At 44.4% G+C, this 18,901-nt stretch overlaps 4 protein-coding genes across 4 annotated transcripts; 3 read left to right on the top strand and 1 right to left on the bottom strand.

Moving 5' to 3' along the window:
• Positions 1-125: 125 nt before the first annotated feature.
• zc2hc1c (zinc finger, C2HC-type containing 1C) lies at positions 126-826 on the bottom strand (the record flags this gene model as incomplete). The annotated part of the gene is made up of 2 exons (XM_080550443.1): positions 126-356; positions 479-826. The coding sequence occupies 2 exons, from the start codon at positions 824-826 to the stop codon at positions 126-128; spliced, it is 579 nt and encodes a 192-aa protein (XP_080406569.1).
• A 2,423-nt stretch (positions 827-3,249) lies between these two features.
• On the top strand, positions 3,250-4,325 carry acyp1 (acylphosphatase 1, erythrocyte (common) type; the record flags this gene model as incomplete). The annotated part of the gene is made up of 2 exons (XM_080550423.1): positions 3,250-3,330; positions 3,935-4,325. The coding sequence occupies 2 exons, from the start codon at positions 3,250-3,252 to the stop codon at positions 4,151-4,153; spliced, it is 300 nt and encodes a 99-aa protein (XP_080406549.1). The 3' UTR covers positions 4,154-4,325.
• A 791-nt stretch (positions 4,326-5,116) lies between these two features.
• mlh3 (mutL homolog 3 (E. coli)) lies at positions 5,117-18,761 on the top strand (the record flags this gene model as incomplete). The annotated part of the gene is made up of 12 exons (XM_080540269.1): positions 5,117-7,838; positions 8,195-8,296; positions 8,663-8,742; positions 8,913-9,017; positions 13,661-13,745; positions 14,081-14,149; positions 14,273-14,381; positions 14,804-14,957; positions 15,100-15,123; positions 17,618-17,696; positions 18,252-18,403; positions 18,690-18,761. 12 exons carry the CDS (start codon positions 5,117-5,119, stop codon positions 18,759-18,761), a joined length of 3,753 nt encoding a protein of 1,250 aa, XP_080396395.1.
• Positions 9,421-13,581, top strand: LOC308166047 (uncharacterized protein). The gene is made up of 6 exons (XM_080540284.1): positions 9,421-10,852; positions 11,230-11,376; positions 11,494-11,724; positions 12,051-12,194; positions 12,308-12,557; positions 12,698-13,581. Exons 1-6 carry the CDS (start codon positions 10,679-10,681, stop codon positions 13,360-13,362), a joined length of 1,611 nt encoding a protein of 536 aa, XP_080396410.1. The 5' UTR covers positions 9,421-10,678; the 3' UTR covers positions 13,363-13,581.
• Positions 18,762-18,901: the final 140 nt, after the last annotated feature.

The raw sequence follows: 18,901 nt of genomic DNA, 5'->3' as shown, positions 1-18,901 counted from the left end.
ATACATTTCAGTAAAAACCTGATTCGGGACAATTAGATAATAGGTAACAAATTCCATATCATAAAAGTTTTGCATGGTTTAATAACACATGCAATGAAACATGTAAAAAAAACAAAAAACTTCGGTTAGGGGCGGCGGCGGAGTGGTGCTGGGCGGCTCTTGATGTTCTGGCACGTGGGGATGTGTCTCTCTGCCGGCCCCGGGGCGAACCGGCGGGCACAGTGAGGACAGGAGACGTAATCAGGGTTGACTTCAACAGACGGTTGGGGCTGCAGATGTCCCGCCGCAGGGACATGGACCTGGCGCATGTTATGAATGAATGTCTCGTGTTTCTGTCTCCAGTTGTTCTTCTTTAGCTGAAAAAAAAATCAATACCACATCAGATCAGAGAAAATTAGGACACACCGTTATACCTTATAATAACTTGTTTAATAATAATTTCTTCAGTAAGATAAATCGGGGGGGGGGGGACTCTTACCTCAGGAGTCTTGCTTCTGGGGTTGGTTTTCATGAACTCTTCCAGGGCTGTTCCCTTGGCTCTGTACATGGAGGAGTCGAACATCTTGCGGCCGGGCTTCTCACACACTAGTTTGAGATGCCTCTCCAGTCTCTCCGCCAAAAATGTTCTCCGACAGATCCTGCAGGGGACGAGCTGGGGACTAACATCTGCTCTCTCTGGGGGGGTGAGCTGGGGACTAGCATCTGCTCTCTCCACAGGGATGAGCTCCGTCTGCGGTAGTTTGCTTGAGTGAGGGGGACTTGCGACTGATGCACATGAAGGTTTCTGGGACATTCTCCTACTGCTGCTGCTGCTGTCTGGCACCATACGTGCAGATTTGAGCTGCTGTCTGTCCTGCGTTCGCCCCTGAGCGACGTCATGCTCCTGTCTTCTGTTATCATCTCTTGAGACATACTTTTCTCTCTGCCTTTCCCACTGATTCTCCCTCTCCCAATCTAAGTCCTCATGAACTATCTTCCTATTTCGAGTGTTCTCTCTAGCTTTCTCCTTTTCCCAATCTAAGTCCCCATCAACCACCCTCCTATTTCGAGTTCCCTCTCTAGCTTTCTCCCTCTCCCAATCTAAGTCCCCATCAACCACCCTCCTATTTCGAGTGTTCTCTCTAGCTTTCTCCCTCTCCCAATCTAAGTCCCCATCAACCACCCTCCTATTTTGAGTGTTCTCTCTAGCTTTCTCCTTCTCCCAATCTAATTCCCCATCAACCACCCTCCTATTTCGACTTCCCTCTCTAGCTTTCTCCCTCTTCCAATCTAAGCCCTCATCAACTATAACCCTATTTCGAGTTCCGTCTCTAGCTTTCTCGCTCTCCCGCCTATTCCATTCTATCATTTTTTCCCTCTCCCTCTTCATATCCCTTTCATTCTTCCTCCCATTTCCTCTACTCCACTCACTCTCTTTCTCTCTGTCCCGCTTGGCAAACTCTTCCCTTTTCTCTCTCCACCGTTCCATGTCCCTCCCAGTCTTCTCTCTTTCTGTAATTACCATCTCCCTTCCCCTTCTTTCCCACCCGTCTGAAAGTGTCTTCCTCTCCTCTCTTCTCTCTCTGGTCGGTTCCTCCTTTCTCTGCCATTCAAATTCCTCCTGTGTTTTCTCCTCCCTTTTCACGAACCTCTCCCTTCTTGCCCTCTCTTGACCCTTCTCCATTTCCCATCTCTGCTCAGCGGAGGACACCTGTCTCTCTATCCACTCTTCTCTATCCACTGGTCTCCTAGCAGCGTGCCTCTGCTCCCTCCTCTCAGTGCCCTCGCCTGAAGCAGCTCTCTCCCTCTCTATCTTCTTTCTCACCTCCTCCTCGGCTCTCAGTAGCTTCTCCTTAAGTATTTGCTCCCTCACTCGGATTTCCTTCGCCAGTCTCTGTTGTTCCTCTGGCAACTGCTGCAGTCCTCCCCTAAATGGTTGGGATCCGTTAACCCCTGTACCATGTGTGTAATGATAATCCTCTGATGGCAGTGAGAGATCGTCAGCAGTCTTTCTGTAGTAAGCTTTGCCCACTCTTGTATCATACTCTGAGTGACCTCTTGGTGCTGAGGGGACATGGGGAGGAGACAGTCTTTGAAACTCGTTAGGTATTTTGTCATTACGGACCCTTTCTAGGGAGAATGTTCTTTTATGGTAAACAGGCTTCAGTGGTATTGCCATGTCCAGTCCATTGGCTTTCCTTACAGGTGCAGTATTACCTTGCACTTCAGAGTAAACATTGTATACAGTCCTTGCAGAATTATATTGCCTTTGGGGGCAATGTTCTTGCTGCCTTTCATTCATGTCACTCCTTGTTCTCTGTCTATCTTCAGATAGGTTCTCCTGAAACTTGTTGTGATGTCTCAAAGGTGGGAGTCTCTCCAAAGTCACTTCTTTCTCAGAGAAAAGAAAAGATGTAGAGTGAGGATGTGGAGCCATTTGTAACCGAGGCATTTTATCCCCCAAAATGAATAGTCTCGATCAAGAGTTGCTAAACTCTATATGACCTGGATAGCTGCTGATTTTACACTAGCTATCCAGACTTACCATCATCTCTTCCTCTTGACTTGGCAGATTTCCCCTTATTATTCTCGTTCAGCATTTAGCTCTGCTTGGCGATGGCTTCTTCCAGTCATGATGACTAATTTGTAGACATCTGCTTTGAAATGAGGTTGTGAATATCTCCCAAATTATACTGTATGCAGTTGCAGTTATGTAGCTAGCTGGCTCTTGTTTTGTTGGTGTCCGTTGCCTAGATACAAGCGAGTCTCTGGTTGCTTTATGTTTGCGAGTCTCTGATTGGTGCATGTTTGCGGTCCGAAGCATATTTGCGAGTCTCTGATTGGTCCATGTTTGCGGTCCGGAAGCAATCACCCGGATGTTACGAAAAAAAGAACACGAACAGCACGTTTCGGGATGAATAAAAGCTCCTACGCTACTTTTGGAGTTAGCTTAGGTATGATTTACCTTTGTCAATATTTATTACAGTTGTCTCATCACACGCAGGTGAATTGCGCTGCTGAGAAGTACATTTAGGTCACCACGCGTAGTGACAAAGCATATTTAACTGTTGTTTAGCTGCAGTGCAATAGCAAGACTGAATCGCATTGCTACCTAGTTACAGTTGACTAGTACAGGTATATGGGTATTTGCTGTAAAACTGGTTAGCTGAGTGCATTTTCGACATTTTAAGATGTGGGGGCTAAGCCTCTTTTCTATCCTATCTCTGATATTAAAACATGTTTTCCTTTCTTTCTAGTTTAACAGTGTGAATGATGTCTGGAGAGTTAATTTCAGTGGATTATGAAATATTTGGGCGAGTCCAAGGTGTATTCTTTCGAAAATACACCCAAGTAAGTCTTTCATTTTTAAATAAACATTTATACCTGCTTATCAAGGGTAGGTGACCACGTGATTTTTGCTCTAACTGTACTGATATCAGGTGTGCTGGACTGAACCATGCACCTTCAGGGTATCCGCGGTGTCTTGAAAAGTATTAAAAGTTGATAAATACATTTTGGGAAAATCAAGACCCTTAATAAGTATTAAAAAGTCTTATCACGATTTTATGAGGTCTTGAATTCTGTAGGTATTTTTCTGAATTAGACTCTGTCCAAAGAGTTTGAGTCCTAAAAACCTTAAGTAAAAGTTCGTGAATCTGTATTAGTTTTATTAAAAAACAAAGATGAACCGGAAATTGTGTTGTATGATAGTGGTCTAGTCTATTGCAAACTAAAACTGTTAAGTTAAAGGTGTCACTGATGTAACGGTTACAGCTCAAAGTGGCGGTGAGGTCTGGAAAAATATTGACAAGGTCTTTAAAAAGTCTTAGAAAGGTATTGAAATTAACCTCAAGATTCCTGTATATACCCTGACCTTATTTACACCTTTTTCTCTCAAAGAACAGCCTTTCCTTTCCCATTCTTGCCTTCTGACCAATCCGTTCTTGCTTTGCAGGCTGAAGGGAAAAAGCTTGGCTTGGTTGGCTGGGTGCAGAACACAGAGGCTGGCACTGTTCAAGGGCAGCTTCAAGGCCCAACCAACAAGGTGAGACGGATGCAGGAATGGCTGAAGTCCACCGGGAGCCCCAAGTCACAAATCATCAAAGCAGAGTTCAAGAATGAGAAGACAGTTGAGAGCTTAGATCACACAACATTTAAGATTGTTCGAGGTTGAATTCATTTAACTCAGTATTAGGTTTTCAATTATGTGTGAGGGTTTTCTTGTTATTTATCTATTTATGAGGATGAGGATTGTTGTGCTAAATGTGTATAGATATTATAGATAACTTATTTTACTCTAAATTGTGTGTTTATGAGATCTCTCAATAAATGCACCCTTTATCTTGTGTTGATTGTTTGTTTGTTTTTTTTGCTTGTTTACATGATTTATTTTATAAATCTCGCGGGATTTAGAATTTAGATTGAAAAAATAAGCCTGGATTTTTCTCTAGCGACATTGATGGAATACCCCCCAGGAACCACTCACTACTACTTGTGACGGAATCGTTTGTGCACACAGCTCGTTGTCAAGTGAAGCTGTTTTTGTAATTCACAGGAAGGCCAAAGGAGGGCGGTAATGCTCAGGATACTCTGCCTCTACAGAGGGAAAACATCAGACGGAAACCTTTGTGTGTCGTTGACTGTAAACAAAACATGTCGCTGTGATTAACAGTGTAGCTAGCTGGCTAGCTAATAATAGCAGAGGACTTTTGTACCCACAAGTGCTTTGAAACAGCCCAGCGGACAGGTGACAGGTGTTATAATTAGCATGAGTGGGTCAGGTTGTCCGTTGGAATATCGTCGTTGGATTTGGAACTTGCAACTGCCAACTGCTAGGTAAAAGTATCTAGCATGAGCCCTTTCCGACGGCTAGCTTTCAAATGAACACTTCGCCTGTATAGCCAAACTGTCTGAAGATAGAATGAAAGGCAGCAAGAATATTCCCATGAGAGATTTCATCAAGCCAAACATTGCCCCCAAAGGCAATGTAATTCTGCAAGGACTGTATACAATGTTTACTCTAAGTGCAAGGTAATACTGCACCTGTAAGGAAAGCCAATGGAACATTTTGAGCTATATTATATCTATCACTGGGGGCTTGCTATCCTCACACATTATCCTTAGCCTAATAGACACAATGATTAAGTGTTTGTCTAAAGAAGTCCAAGGGAAGCTTCGTTCTGGGGTTGCTATATTTTCATTGCAACAATGCGTCGAGGAGCTTGTTCTGAACAGTCTCGATGCTGGGGCGACATGCGTGGGTGTGAGAGTGGACATGGAGGCCTGCAAAGTGCAGGTCATAGACAATGGCTCCGGGATGGACATTGACAATGTGGAGCGTGTAGGAAACCGGTACTTCACAAGCAAATGCAGTTCTTTAGAGGATCTGGATGACCTCCGATTTTATGGATTCAGAGGGGAGGCTGTTGCCAGCATTGTAACTCTTGCCATGCTGGTGGAAATAACATCCAGGACCAAATTATCTGTGAAGACTTTTGTGAAAATCTTCAAGGATGGCAAGGGCTTGGATGTCTTTGAGGCGGGGACGACACGTCCATCTGCAGGGACCTCCGTGGTCGTTTGTAATTTCTTCCACAACATGCCGGTGAGGAGAAAGAGGATAGATGCTGTGCTGGAAAGTGAGCGCATCAGGCAGAGAGTAGAGGCCATATCGCTCATGCACCCCTCTGTCTCCTTCACTATGAAAAACGACCTCACAGGGGCAATGGTGGTGCAGCTACCCAAAGCACGGAACACCTATTACAGGTTTGTTCAGATCCATGGTTCAGGGAAGGCAAAAAGGCTTGGGGAAATCAGCCACTCCCACGGACAGTTTGAGGTCAGGGGTCATATAGGAAAAGAGGGCCACTACAACAACAGCTTGCAGTTCCTGTACGTTAACGAACGACTCCTTCTCAAAACCCGCATCCACACGCTGCTGAACCTTCTCCTCCGCAAAGTAAGAAGTTCAAACCGGAAAAATGACAGCCCCAATACGCCCCCTGCTGTTCGGAGCCCAAAGCAGAGAAGAGGGCCCGAGCAATATGGGGTTTACATCATCAATATCACGTGCCAGTTCTCTGAGTATGACATCTGCCTTGAGCCGGCCAAAACCCTCATTGAATTCAAGGACTGGGATGGGGTTCTGTTCTGCATAGAGGGGGCGGTGAAAGCATTCCTCGCGAGGGAAAATTTGGTGGTTGAACTCACCCCAGAGGATATCCAAGACTATGCTTGTCAGAATCTCTTCAGTGGACTTGCAGCCAGCTCAGACACAGGAGAGGACGCCAAGGTAGGCCGAGGACCCACGGATGACTGTAGCGCCCTAGGATGTAACATGGGAAGGACACTTGCATCTGAAGCTGTTCATCGAAGGCTCAAGGGAGGCCTTGACACAGAAGACAATGCTGCTGGTCAGTTATGTGTTGAAGCCGAAGAAAAGAGTGATAGAGGAGGGAAATCTGAAGAGAAAGAGGATCATGTTAAGGGCTTGGAACAGAAACAAGAGCATACGTCCACAAACACACAATGTGAACAAAGCTCAGTAGAGAGAGACAAAGATGCTCCGCAGTGTGAATTGACTACAGTAGCAGGTGCATCAATGTCAGAGACTCGCAAGAACATTACAAAAGAGGAGGATTTCTATACACTGATGTATTCAGATGTTACTTCTGATGAATCAATTGGACCGCTGCTTAGTTTCACTGGTAGGACAGAGGATGAAAATGTGAAAGCAATCCAAGAAGATAGAACAGAGATAAGGGACAATGTAAGATTGCATGTGCCCCCCTCAACCAGCAGTGTTGGAGCACTATGTGGGGTCACACAGGAAATCCAGTCCAACATGGGCTTGATCAAACAAACGCAATCCCAACGGAATACAGGGGTAGGTGAACATATTTCAGTTGGACACAGAAAGATCTATCTATCAGATCCTTACAATCATGGCAGTCTACCCTCTCAGAAATGTACATCTCTTCAGCGAAGCCAGGGTCAAGGGTTAAAATGTCTAGAAAAACGTTTTGCAGCAAAGCGAACATTTCCCACGGTTGAGGGCTCAGGTCATGTTCAAATCAATGAGGGAGAATGTAAGAACCCTCCCTCTGTCACACCCTTAAAGATGTCTAAAGTCATGCCATGTCAAAGGTTGGCTTTAGGCCTGTCTAGAGAGGCTGGATCTCTGGACAAGTTCAGAAGGATATATGGGAAGCCCTCTGAGTCAAAACCACTCCACTCCACTGTCTACGTGAATAGCAACCACTTACCAACCGAAGCCACCACATCCTGTACAGATCACCCAATCACGAGTGCCCACAATATTTTGACTTGTCATAATGACGATCAAGAAAGTGTTGTCATGGAATCCAGGCTGGATATGAAGGCTGGATGTACGAGGCTAAACGACCACAAAAGTCCATTAACGCTCTCCACGTTCACCAGACTAAAGCCTGTTTCCGCTCGGAGCCAAACCAAGGGAATATCCTTGGCTGCCAAACTCGCTCGTCTGAAACACCAGAAGACAGATGTTACAAGTCATCCTTCAGATGACGATATAGATCCCCCAGACACTTTGGTGAAGGATGTTACTCTGGATATCCCAAACGGAGAACAAACCGATGACATTTCTTCCAGCTGTGACCTCACCTCAGGAGACAATAGGAATCCTCTACTTGCTGAAGAAGAAAAGACCACAGCATCAAGCGACTGGCTGCCTCACTATGATGAGTCGCTGGGGAAGCTGGTCTTTATCAACAAGGTGACAGGGCTCAGTAAATACGAAGCACCAGCCGTAGAAGAGACGCACGTGGCCTGCACCTCAGACGTCACCAACATGGCCGTTAGTGTCATCTCCCAAAAAGGTGCAGTATGGATAAGTGTCTCTAAAATGACAACGACAGTAACTTTGTGAATATACCTTTCAAATATCTATGAAATTATTCTCATATTTTCATTGTTTGGGAAGCCTTATCATGTAAGCCGACTAGGAATTTGTGTCTGAAATGATTAGGCCCACTATACACATGCATTATATTATATTTTGCATTTGCCTTCTTGGCGTTAATACATTATGGATAATCTCAGTAACGGTTAATTTCACAGTCCTGTTACCCCTAGTATTTTGGGGGGTATTTACTATGTAATAACGTAATAATCGGTACAATGAGAGGCTTATTGCTGCTTCCTTCCTTCCTTGCTTCCTTTCCTCCCCCTGTAGGGTTTGAGTATAGGTGTTACCCATTTCAGGTGGATCTAGTGTTGCCCTTCCTCCCCAGGTCTAAAGCAGAGAGAGTGATTAGCTCAGGGTCCGACAACAGAGGTAACTCTTATCTGGCTAAACTAGACCAGAAAGCCACTGTAGACACTGTAAGCCATGCAAAATATTTAATCAGAATCAAGTTTATTGTTACATCCCATTAACTATATATCCCAAGTATAAGAGAGTAAAATTCTTAGGCTTCAGTTCCTCGACATTACAGCAACAAGAGGAAACATTTGAAAAATTCATCCTTCAGTCTTGTGTAATCCTCTTAGGGCCGGTTTCACAGACAAGGCTTAAGCCTAATCCTAGACTAAAAAACATCTTCAATGGAGATTTTACATTGAAAGTGTGATTTAGTCCAGGACGAGGCTTAAGCCTTGTCTCTGAAACCGGCCCTTAGAGTCTATGTTTCTCTCTTGACAGGTGATGACGTCCAGACCTCTAACTCACTTTCATCTCTGTACTCTGAGTGGTCAAATCCTGTGTTTGTAAGACCACCTACGGTAAGACACATTTTGAAAAAAATATTTTGTTTCTACGTATAAACTTCTCACAACATTATCATGTAGAAACTGTAGGTCACCTTTAGATGTTTTTATCCCTACATGTGGAATATTTAGCCGTGGATTATTGCTTATTTCAACGTGTGTTTTGTGTTACCGTACTCTGTCAGGTTGCTGTGGACATATCAAGTGGACAAGCTGAAGGTCTGGCTGTGAAGATCCATAACATCCTCTTCCCATACCGCTTCTCTAAGGACATGATTCACTCCATGAAGGTAAATATCTCGTCAGCTTTTGCTAAAAGTACGACAATGAGCCGGTTACACAGACATGGCTTAAGCCTAATCCTAGACTAAAAAGCATCTTCAATGGAGATTTTTACCTTGAAAGTGTGACGTAGTCCAGCACTAGGCTTAAGCTTGGTCTGTGAAACCGGCCCATAGTGTAAAGGTGGCTCTAGGCCTACATCCCCAACTAATTAGGATAATTCTCTCAGGCCAGTTCATGTCACTGGGCTCACTGAGGTGGTTCTGCAGGGTTTCCGCGGATCCTTAAAAAGTCTTAAAAAGTCTTAAATTCATGTATATAAAATTAATGCCTTAAAATGTCTTAAATTCATTACAAATGTCTTAAACTGGTCTTAAATACTTTACCCAAACGTCTTAAAATTGTCGGGGCAGGACTATTTAATTTTACTTTTTCTCGCGGCATTTTTCTATTGAGCAAACGTTTAATTTCATTGAGTAGCGCGCAGACTCCTCCCCCTTGCGTTCCTTTGGTTATAGTCAGCTGCAGTGCTTGCTACCTAGCATTAGCCAGTCTGCGAGATGGGGAAGTGCAAGTTCAACGAGAGGTGGCTTGACGACAGAAGATTTTGCGATTGGCTTAAGTCCACCGGCTACCCAGAAGAAGCAAGATGCACTGTGTGTAGGAAAACATTCAAACTCGGCACCATGGGCATTAAGGCGGTTGAGAGCCACCTAAAAAGCGAGAGGCATAAAACGGCTGCTAAGGGCCAACAGCAGACGCCAGGAATCTCCCAGTTCTGCGTGTCTGCCCCGGGCTCAGCGCCCCAGACAACGGCTGCCGCTGCTAGCAGCACTGCTAGCGATCTCAGAGCAACGTTTGGTGGAACACCTACACTGAAATCGGAGATTGTGTGGGTTCTCAATACAGTGGTAAAGCACCAGTCCTACTCCTCCAACGAGGGGATTGGAGATATCTTTCGGATTATGTTTCCCGACTCCCAAATCGCCACTACATTTGCTTGTGGAAAGGACAAGGCGTCATACATAATACGTTTCGGATTAGCTCCTTACGTCAGAAACGAGCTGATCGCGAATGTGAACGAGTCAGTTTTTGTTCTAATGTTTGACGAGAGTTTGAATCATGCCACAAAAAACAAGCAACTCGACGTGCACGTGCGGTATTGGGTCGGCGATCAAGTGGAGTCGCGTTACCTGGGCTCGCAGTTCATGGGACACGCTAAAGCTCAAGATTTACTGCAACACTTCAAGGTAAGTGCATTTTGTCAATGACAAAGTATTAGCTTTACATTAATTTTGGCAGATACTGGCAATGTCATGTAGATTCAGTATAATAGTAGGCGTACCATAGGGAATGATGCGGTGTAGTCTAGTCATTTCCACGTTATAGAGAGCCACAGAGAGGGAGAGGGGACGCGGGAGCGGGCGGGGGGATGGTGGGGAGAGAGAGTATCTAAGGGCGTAGGGAGAGGGAGTAGATGGATGAGTTATAGTTTGTTAACTGAGGATGTGTGCAGACAGAATGTTAAAGTACATTGAACCATTGGCAATCATGCTATTATTATTGTTATTATAATCATCATTATCATCATCATTTATTATTATTGTTATTATTCTCATCATATTCATGTCATTCTCAGGAGTGTGTGGAGAGACTGAACCTGAGGAACATGGTGTCCATCTCCATGGATGGACCCAATGTTAACTGGAAGTTTCTGGAGCTTCTACAGCAAGAGCATGCTGAGCAGTATGGTGGTGCCCAGCTGGTTGTTGTGGGTAGCTGTGGGCTCCATACCCTACACAACGCATTCAAGTGTGGATTCTCCATGTGGCAACTGGAGAAGGTAAGATGATTATAACTATGAGAAGTAATCTTTCATTTGTCCCACAAGGCAAATTGGAATATTACAGCAAGTGGACACTTGACAGGATTTAAAGAGAGCATGAATTTACAGATGTTTCATACTATTAACTCCTAAGTTATTTTTCTAAGGGTTTATGCAATCAAAAGTGTCTGCACACATTATGTGTACAGTTCAGTCATTCTGTCAGTTTAGTTCTGGTATGTGTCTGTGTGTGTGTGGTCTACTGGGGAGCGCTGCTGGTTGAGCAGTCTGATAGGGCAGTGAGGAAGGACCTGCAGTATTGCTCCCTTACACACTTTGTGTCATTCCCCATGAGAGATGATGGCTAATTCAGCATTCTCCTCTCTCCCACCAAGGTGTTGAGAGCAATGCACTTTGTTTTCCACAATACACCAGCGAGGAGGGATGACTTCATTGCCCTCACCAAATCCTCAGTCTTCCCATTACCATTCTGTGGCCATCGGTGGATTGAGAACCTGCCAGTTGTGGAGAGGGCTATAGAGGTAATTAAAATCTTGATTTATATAGCACCTTTCTAAACAAAGTTACAAGGTGCTGCACAATGTATGATAAAATAGACATGCATGATAAAATAATACATACACATGGTGGAATTAAAGGTATGGCCATCACTGGTGAAGTATGTGGATGCAGTGAAGACAAAAAAGTTGCCAAACCCTGGGACAGCGTCATTTGACACCATCGAAGCAGCCCAGCGAGATCCGCTCATCTTGCCCAAGCTACAGTTCTTCATGGCCATCTCAAGGACCTTCACTCCCTTTCTCACAAAGTACCAGACTGACACACCAGTCATGCCATTCCTTGGCAAAGATTTGGCTGACTTGTCCAAGGTAATCAAATTAATAATGAACAATCAACAACAAAAGCAAAACAAGTTGAGTGTGTGTGGGCATGCTGAATGTGTGTGTGAGCAGGGAGAAATGGCAGATGCTACTGGGTGGCTTGATTAATTAAACTCGTCCTTAGTCAATACATAAAATTACTGAAAGATTATGTTTTGGCTAAGTAAAGGTTACTTATCATACTGTTATTGATATATTGCATATGTGATATGATATTATTTTAAATAACTATATAGAAATGCATTTCATGGTTAATGTGGTTATCAAAGGTACTTGCTTTACAATCATCATGCATTTTCTTGTTACCCTTTCAGAGTGTGCTGAGGCGTTTCGTCAAGAGGGAGCATCTCAATGACATCACTCCACTGCAGCTGGTCAGGCTGGATGTCGCTGATCAGAAGAGCTGGGTCAACCCGAAGGAAGCCGACATAGGCCTGGGTGCTGAGGCAGCCCTCAAGGTAATTTAGATGTATTACTTAACTTTATATCAAATGATGGTCCATATACAGGCAGGAGAGAATACTGTGTTAGGCCATTCAGTTGTATTTAAAACACATTACCCATCTGTCAGGACCTCCAGAGAAAGGGGACCGTAGGGGAGCTCACTGCCCTAGAGTTTAGGAAGGACTGCATGACGGGTATGTCAAATATCCTAAAGAAAGTCCAGGACAGGAGCCCCCTGAAGTACCCCATCGTGAGACAGATGGCATGTCTGGACCCCACAGTCATGTACGCCAACCCAGACGGATGCCAGGGAAGAATGAAAAGTCTAGTGCAGAAGTTACTGCAAGACAAGCAGTTGTCTGGAGGTGTCTCTGCTGGTATGAATAGTTAATAGAAAAGCTGGAAATGTTGTCCCTGATTATTAGCCAATGGACAATTGGACATAAGCCTGTCTGCTAATCAGGATTAATCATGTAAATAATATTTCACATATTTCCTTTCATCTGTTTTGTTATAGGTGATGTGATTATCCAACAGTTTGGGAACTTCCTGTCTGTTGAGGCTAAAAACGAGCACTTCCTGTCCTTCCGGCCCATGGAAACCAGGCTTGACGTGTTCCTGCATGGCTACCTCAGCCAACCCTACCCTGAGCTCTGGGGTTTCTGTCAGAAGCTTCTTCTCCTATCCCATGGGCAGGCGACAGTCGAGAGAGGCTTCTCCATTAACAAGGAGGTGGAGACCGTTAACATTCAGGAGGACACTGTCATTGCCCAGAGACTGGTCTGTGACTATGTTGCAGTTTGTGGGGGGGTTGCCAATGTCCCTCTCACCAAGGAGCTGCTAACTTCGGTGGGATCAGCAAGGTCAAAGTACAGAGAACACCTAGACCTGGAGAAGAGGAAGAGGCAAAGCGCTGCACAAGGGCAGAAAAGAAAAGCAGCAGAAGAGCACATCATCGAGCTGAAAAGGAAGAAGCAAACTCTTCTAGTGGTATCTGATTCTCTGGAGAAGGATGCAGACAAGTTTGCTGAGCAAGCTGAGGGGAAGTCCGGCACCTTGATGGCTCAGCTCATCACAAAGTCTAACGTCCTCAGGAAGAGATACAAAGAAAAAATGTGTGATTTGAAAAAAATAGAGGCAGAACTGGAGAGTAAGGCCACAGAATTGAGGCTCATGCCGTGAGTGTGTTAAGTAGATGGGGTTTTTTTGTTAGATGTTTCCGACCAACTAATTGCACTTTTAATTTAATTAAGTTATTGAACCAGAGCTTTTATGTTCAATAAACAAAACAAGTAAACTTGAATGAGTCTCATTGATTGACATGCTATGCTTGTATTGTAGTACAGTGGAATCCCCTAACCATCGCATATATATATTTTTTCGGTCTTAAATTCCATTTAAAGTGGCATTAAAAAGGTCTTAAAAAGTCTTAAATTGAACTTGCTGAAACCTGCAGAAACCCTGTTCTGTATCCCTGTAGGTGATCGATCAAGTTGACAAGAAGTTCCTTGCATGTCTCATCAACACCAGAGACCCAGAGTCTGCAGGCAGCAGTGAACCTGAAGGTACAGTGACTGACAGTCCCATCCCTGGCTAAGACACTCTCATCCCTGGCTAAGACACTCATCCCTGGCTAATACACCCTCATCCCTGGCTATGGGTCCATGTTGGTCAAGTTTGTGAATAGATTGTGCTTTATTATTATTATATATATATAGTTTTTATTATTATTTACAGTAGAGAAACTGTACAAGGGGGTAGATGGAATGAAGAGGTCTCAGGAGGAACAGTTGAGGTGTAGCCTGAAGAGATGGATCTTTAGTCTACGACGGAGGATAGGTAAAGAAAAATAATAAAGTGTGAAAAAAAAACTTTTTGTGATCTACTTTTTACATTTCAGGGAACCTTTTAGTGCTACTGGATCAACACGCGGTGCATGAGAGAGTCCGTCTTGAGAACCTTGTTGCAGGTAAGACCACCCTCTTATTAAATGGCTTCTCATAAAACCCTCATTAATGTCGAGTTGAGAGAGTGTTACAGCGAATTGACTGAATTGTTCACAAGCGGTCCATTCTGCTGTGTCATGATACAGATTCCTACGAGGAAGACCCCGACACACCTGGGGAGAGACGACTATGTTCCTCCACCATCGCTCCACCTCTGGAGATCAGGCTGACGGAAGAGGAGCTGAGGTTGCTCAGGTGCCTATAGGAGAGATGCTCTAATCCCTGGGAGAGATACATTACATGTGCAGCATTTGCTCACCTGGTTACCCTTTACCGAGACAATCATTTCAATGCCATGGCTGTATTTGGAGTGAGTTGTACAGTTCCAGTCAAAAGTTTGGACACACTTCCCCATTGAACTGGTACATTGGCGTGGTTGTAGAGATTCTCTCCTGTAGGGTTTAGTGTTAGAGTAGTCAGGATATATTATAGGTATTGTGGAATTAATATAATATATATATATTAGAAGAAAAAAAAAAAGCTGTTATCCAAAGTGACTTTCATTGCAGTGAGTGCATACATTTTTCAGTATGGTCCCAGCAGGAATCGAACCCACCAACCTAAGCCTTGTTAGCGCCATGCTCTGAGCCACAGAGGACCACTTCTTGTTCTTCCAGGTCCTGCCAGCTGAGGCGCCTGGGTCTGGAGGTTGAGTTCCCCCAGACGGGCGATTCTCGGGCGTTGGTGGGGAAGGTTCCGTTGTGTTTCGCAGAGAAGGAGAGCAATGAGGTCCGCCGGGGGAGGCCGTCCGTCGTTAAGACCATAGTGGAGGTATGAACAATACCAGTCCCTCAACAAGAGGAGCCATCATCACCCTAAACAAATGTTATGCGATAATGTATTATCATTTAATAATTACTTTATTCATGATATCCTATTTTGCTTTCTTCCCACGTATGTGACTGGCTGCTAGGAGTACCTCCAAGAGCAGATTGAGGTGAGTATGAACACTGTCTGGGTGAATCCCAATTCACCACTCCGGCTCCGTTTTCACCCCTCCGCTCCGTTTTGCGCGTTTACGTGTAGCCGTAGTGGCGTCCCAATTCATTACTCATTTAGGGTTAGGGTTAGGGTTAGGGTTTTCCATGGCTCCGTTTGGAGAAAATCTTGACCCTTGTTCGATTCGGAGCCATGAGACTCCCTTCCGGCATGCATTGCGAAACATCTACAGAAATGTTCTTTTCGCTCTCGTAATACGGAAGCGAGCCTGAAATGTCATTTACTTTTTCTGGAATTACTTGTAATTAAAGACTTAAAAAAATAATAATATGATAACCATCGTATTATCTTAGTTTAATGTCATTTCAATGCATTATAGACCTTTTCTTTACAACAAGCATAACAAAAAAAGATCGCTATTATGCCGATATTGTGCCTATGCAGCGCCCCATGGAAGCGTCAAGCACAGCCATCCCATAAGGAGCGCGATTCACATCGAGATGTACATTCCTGTTTAGAAATAAAAGATTACCTGTGGCGTTTGACAGCGGATGATGATAGACATATTTAATGTGAAGTTATCTATCTAACGTTAGGCTGATGTGTGCATGATAGACGCATATGACCTATGTCCATGTTTTATTTACAGCTATGGCACGTATTAAACCAAAACAACCCGCAATCCTATCCGAGCAGTTGTTATTATGTAATATTATATGTATTAGTACTATATATGTGCCATTTTTGATGGAGGGCAGTGAGCGGGAGACTCATCAAGGACATGTAGTTAACTAATGCAGTGGACAGCGGTTCCTGTCACATCGGATTTCGTAACGTCATAAAATTAAATCTGTAAGTCATGCATTTTTCCATGTTTCCCTTTGATGGCATATGACGCCGTAAATGTAACTAAAGTTCAGCCTCGAAGTTGTTGCACTGTTGTCCTAAATCAAGCAGGGTTGGGCCGTCTTCGTACCTGGATGGGAGACCGCCTGGGAATACGCGGTGGTAAGCTTGGTAGTAAGCTTTTCGTTCCTCCGCGTTACCGAGGAGAGGCGCGTGCAGCGGCCGAGGAGATTGTACTCTTTCCGGATAGACATTTATGCATGCTCTCAGGGTTCGAAACATAACTTCCCGGGGTGCCAGCGGGTTGGTTGATGGCTCAAAATGACCGTATAGTGATGGTGGAGTGAGCTAAGCAGTATTGTGTTTTTACCACCTTCCTAGCCGGTGTTAATAATGGACAAAGACGGTGCCCGGGGCACACTCTTTGCGGGTTAATAACGTCGCTTTACCGGGGCTTACGGTGAAAATTAAAATGTGTCCGGACAGGGGGGGCGGGATCGTAAATCACTTTGAATGGAGTCGATTGGAGACCCCCATCGATGTCGGCACTGCTCGGAGTGAATTTAAGCACTTGACGCATGTTGAACTCCTGGTTCATTGAGTTTACTCCCGGTTCACTTCTCAGGGTGGCACCACGGTGGTTCAGGGCTCAAAATGACCGTATACCGATGGTGAAGTTAGCAAAGTAGTATTGTGTTTGTACCACCTTCATAGCCGGTGTTATTCACGGACAAACACGGTGCCCGGAGGCACCCTTTGCGGGTTAATAGCTGTGGTTTACCGTGGGTTAGGATAACAATTCAAACGTGTCCGGATAGGGGAGAGGACAGGGAATCTGAAACCATTTGAATGGTGTAGATACGACACTCCTATCACGATTGACACAGCTAGGAGCGAAATCCCGAGTAGAACTCCCCCATGATAATGAAGCATTGTTCTTGTTTTTTATTTGATGACTTGTTTGATCGATTGATAGCGTTCAAGTTCATTCAAGTTGTGAATGAATCGCGAGCGTCAATGCTTTTCTACGATACTACGTGTAATGTCACTTGGACATAGAATAATAAGACACTTGAGTCTGGGTTCAACAAAGGTATAACCAGTTTACTTCGGTTCTCTCGACACCTGTCAGTCACCTACTGGTATATCATGAACTCTCTCTTAGGCGCATGCGCTGTCCTGACTATGAATTAACCCATTCATTACACTACGGATGACGTATTAGTGAAGGGTTGTCCCATTTCCCCCGGGGAACCACTACGGCTATGGCTCCAAAACGAGTGACTCCAAAACGAGTGACTCCAAAACGAGCCGAAGTGGTAAAAAAGAGAATCGGGATTGGGCCTCTGTCTCCAGCCGGGCTGCGCTGCGCTACGCGCATACACCAACTGCCTCTAGGGGGCGCCAAACCAGTCTAATGGTCATCATAATAATCATAATGATGGATTATTTATAGCTATCTGTTTAGCTCTATCACAGTCGTCGTCGTCCACACGCACATTCTCCACTAGCACACTTAGGGCAGCCAAATGGCCAACACCGGCCCTGGTCTACAGTATCTTCAAACAGAAATGCTGTTTGTGTCTTGGTTTTTACCTCTTGTTGTTCGGTCTTGTTGAATGTGTTTTTTGTTCCCCATATCTCAGCTGCTGCGCTCCACCGGCAGAGTGGGAGGGACCTTGCCTCTTACTGTGCTTAAAGTCCTCGCCTCCCTGGCCTGTCATGGTGAGTGTCCTCTCAAATAGTTTTTTTCCCCCCCAATTCATTTTTCACTCAGTCATAATTCAGTCTGCAATCTAATTGTCATTTCATATACGCCATTTAGCTGACGCTTTTATCCAAAGCGACTTACATTGCAATGAGTGCATATCATCATACATTTTGCAGTATATATGGTCCCAGCAGAAATCGAACCCACAACCTAAGCGTTGTTAGCGCCACGCTCTATCAACTGAGCCACAGAGGACCACCACCGTTTCAGTTTGTGAAACGGTGGTAGGGGTAGTGGTGGTCTAGTGGATAGTGAGTTGGACTTGTGATCGGAAGGTTGTGAGTTCAAATCCCGCCTGAAGCCACACCACTGCTAGTGTGCCCTTGGGTAAGGCACTTAGCCCTCAGTTACTCCAGGGGGAATGTCCCTGTAATTCGTAATTGTAAGTCGCTTTGGATAAAAGCGTCTGCTAAATGGCAAAATTATTATTAATTTAAATTAGTTTAGCTAGTTGTGACACTGTTCACCTTGTTTTGGCATCATGGCTGGTGTTGTTGTGTCCCAAACAGGTGCTATCAAGTTTAATGACAGCCTCAGTAAGGATGAGTGTTGCAGTCTGGTGGTGTCCCTGTCTGGGTGTCAGCTGCCCTTCCAGTGTGCTCACGGCCGCCCGTCCATCGTCCCCCTGGTGGACACCCTTCACCTGGGGAACGACCGTCAGGTACCGCTATAAAACTGTAGTGTCAGGGACACCGTCAGTGGTTTGGCCTTGTTCCTTGTTCACTCTGGCACCAACTGTATGATACAATATCTTGGTTCGTTACTTGTTTAGTCTAGTGTCTAAAAATAGACAAGAAAATGTTAAGTGTTTTGTGTGTTGATTAACTAAGATGTGTATATATGGTCATACCCACAATCTGTCTGCATTATGCAAATTTCTCACATTCATCACAACTTGTGTTGTTGTAACTATTACTTGATAATTAATGCTTTCTCTTTTTCCACAGGAGCTAGCCAAACCTAATATGTCCAAACTGAGAAGAATGTATAAGGCCTGGGAACTTTATGGAAATAGATAGGTGTGTACATTTTTAAATGAACAAAGATGAATTTAATTATATTTTTAAAAATGTATATTGTGTCATGCCTGGTCTTTTCATCATTCCTTGAATGCCCTAATATCTAACGCTAAAGAAAATGCAATTAGACTAATTAGATT

The sequence above is a fragment of the Nansenia antarctica genome, assembly GCF_963989245.1.
Source record: "Nansenia antarctica genome assembly, chromosome: 1".
Lineage (NCBI taxonomy): Eukaryota > Metazoa > Chordata > Actinopteri > Argentiniformes > Microstomatidae > Nansenia > Nansenia antarctica.
This window is presented reverse-complemented; position numbering and strand designations above follow the sequence as displayed.

What these genes read in the sequence shown, in the direction of transcription:
- LOC308166047 (XM_080540284.1), top strand. Translation starts at nt 10,679, where the DNA reads ATGGTGTCCATCTCCATGGATGGACCCAATGTTAACTGGAAGTTTCTG. An exon ending in CCATGTGGCAACTGGAGAAG is followed by an intron (nt 10,853 to 11,229) that starts GTAAGATGATTA and finishes TCTCCCACCAAG; the next exon opens with GTGTTGAGAGCAATGCACTT. An exon ending in GTGCTGAGGCAGCCCTCAAG is followed by an intron (nt 12,195 to 12,307) that starts GTAATTTAGATG and finishes CCCATCTGTCAG; the next exon opens with GACCTCCAGAGAAAGGGGAC.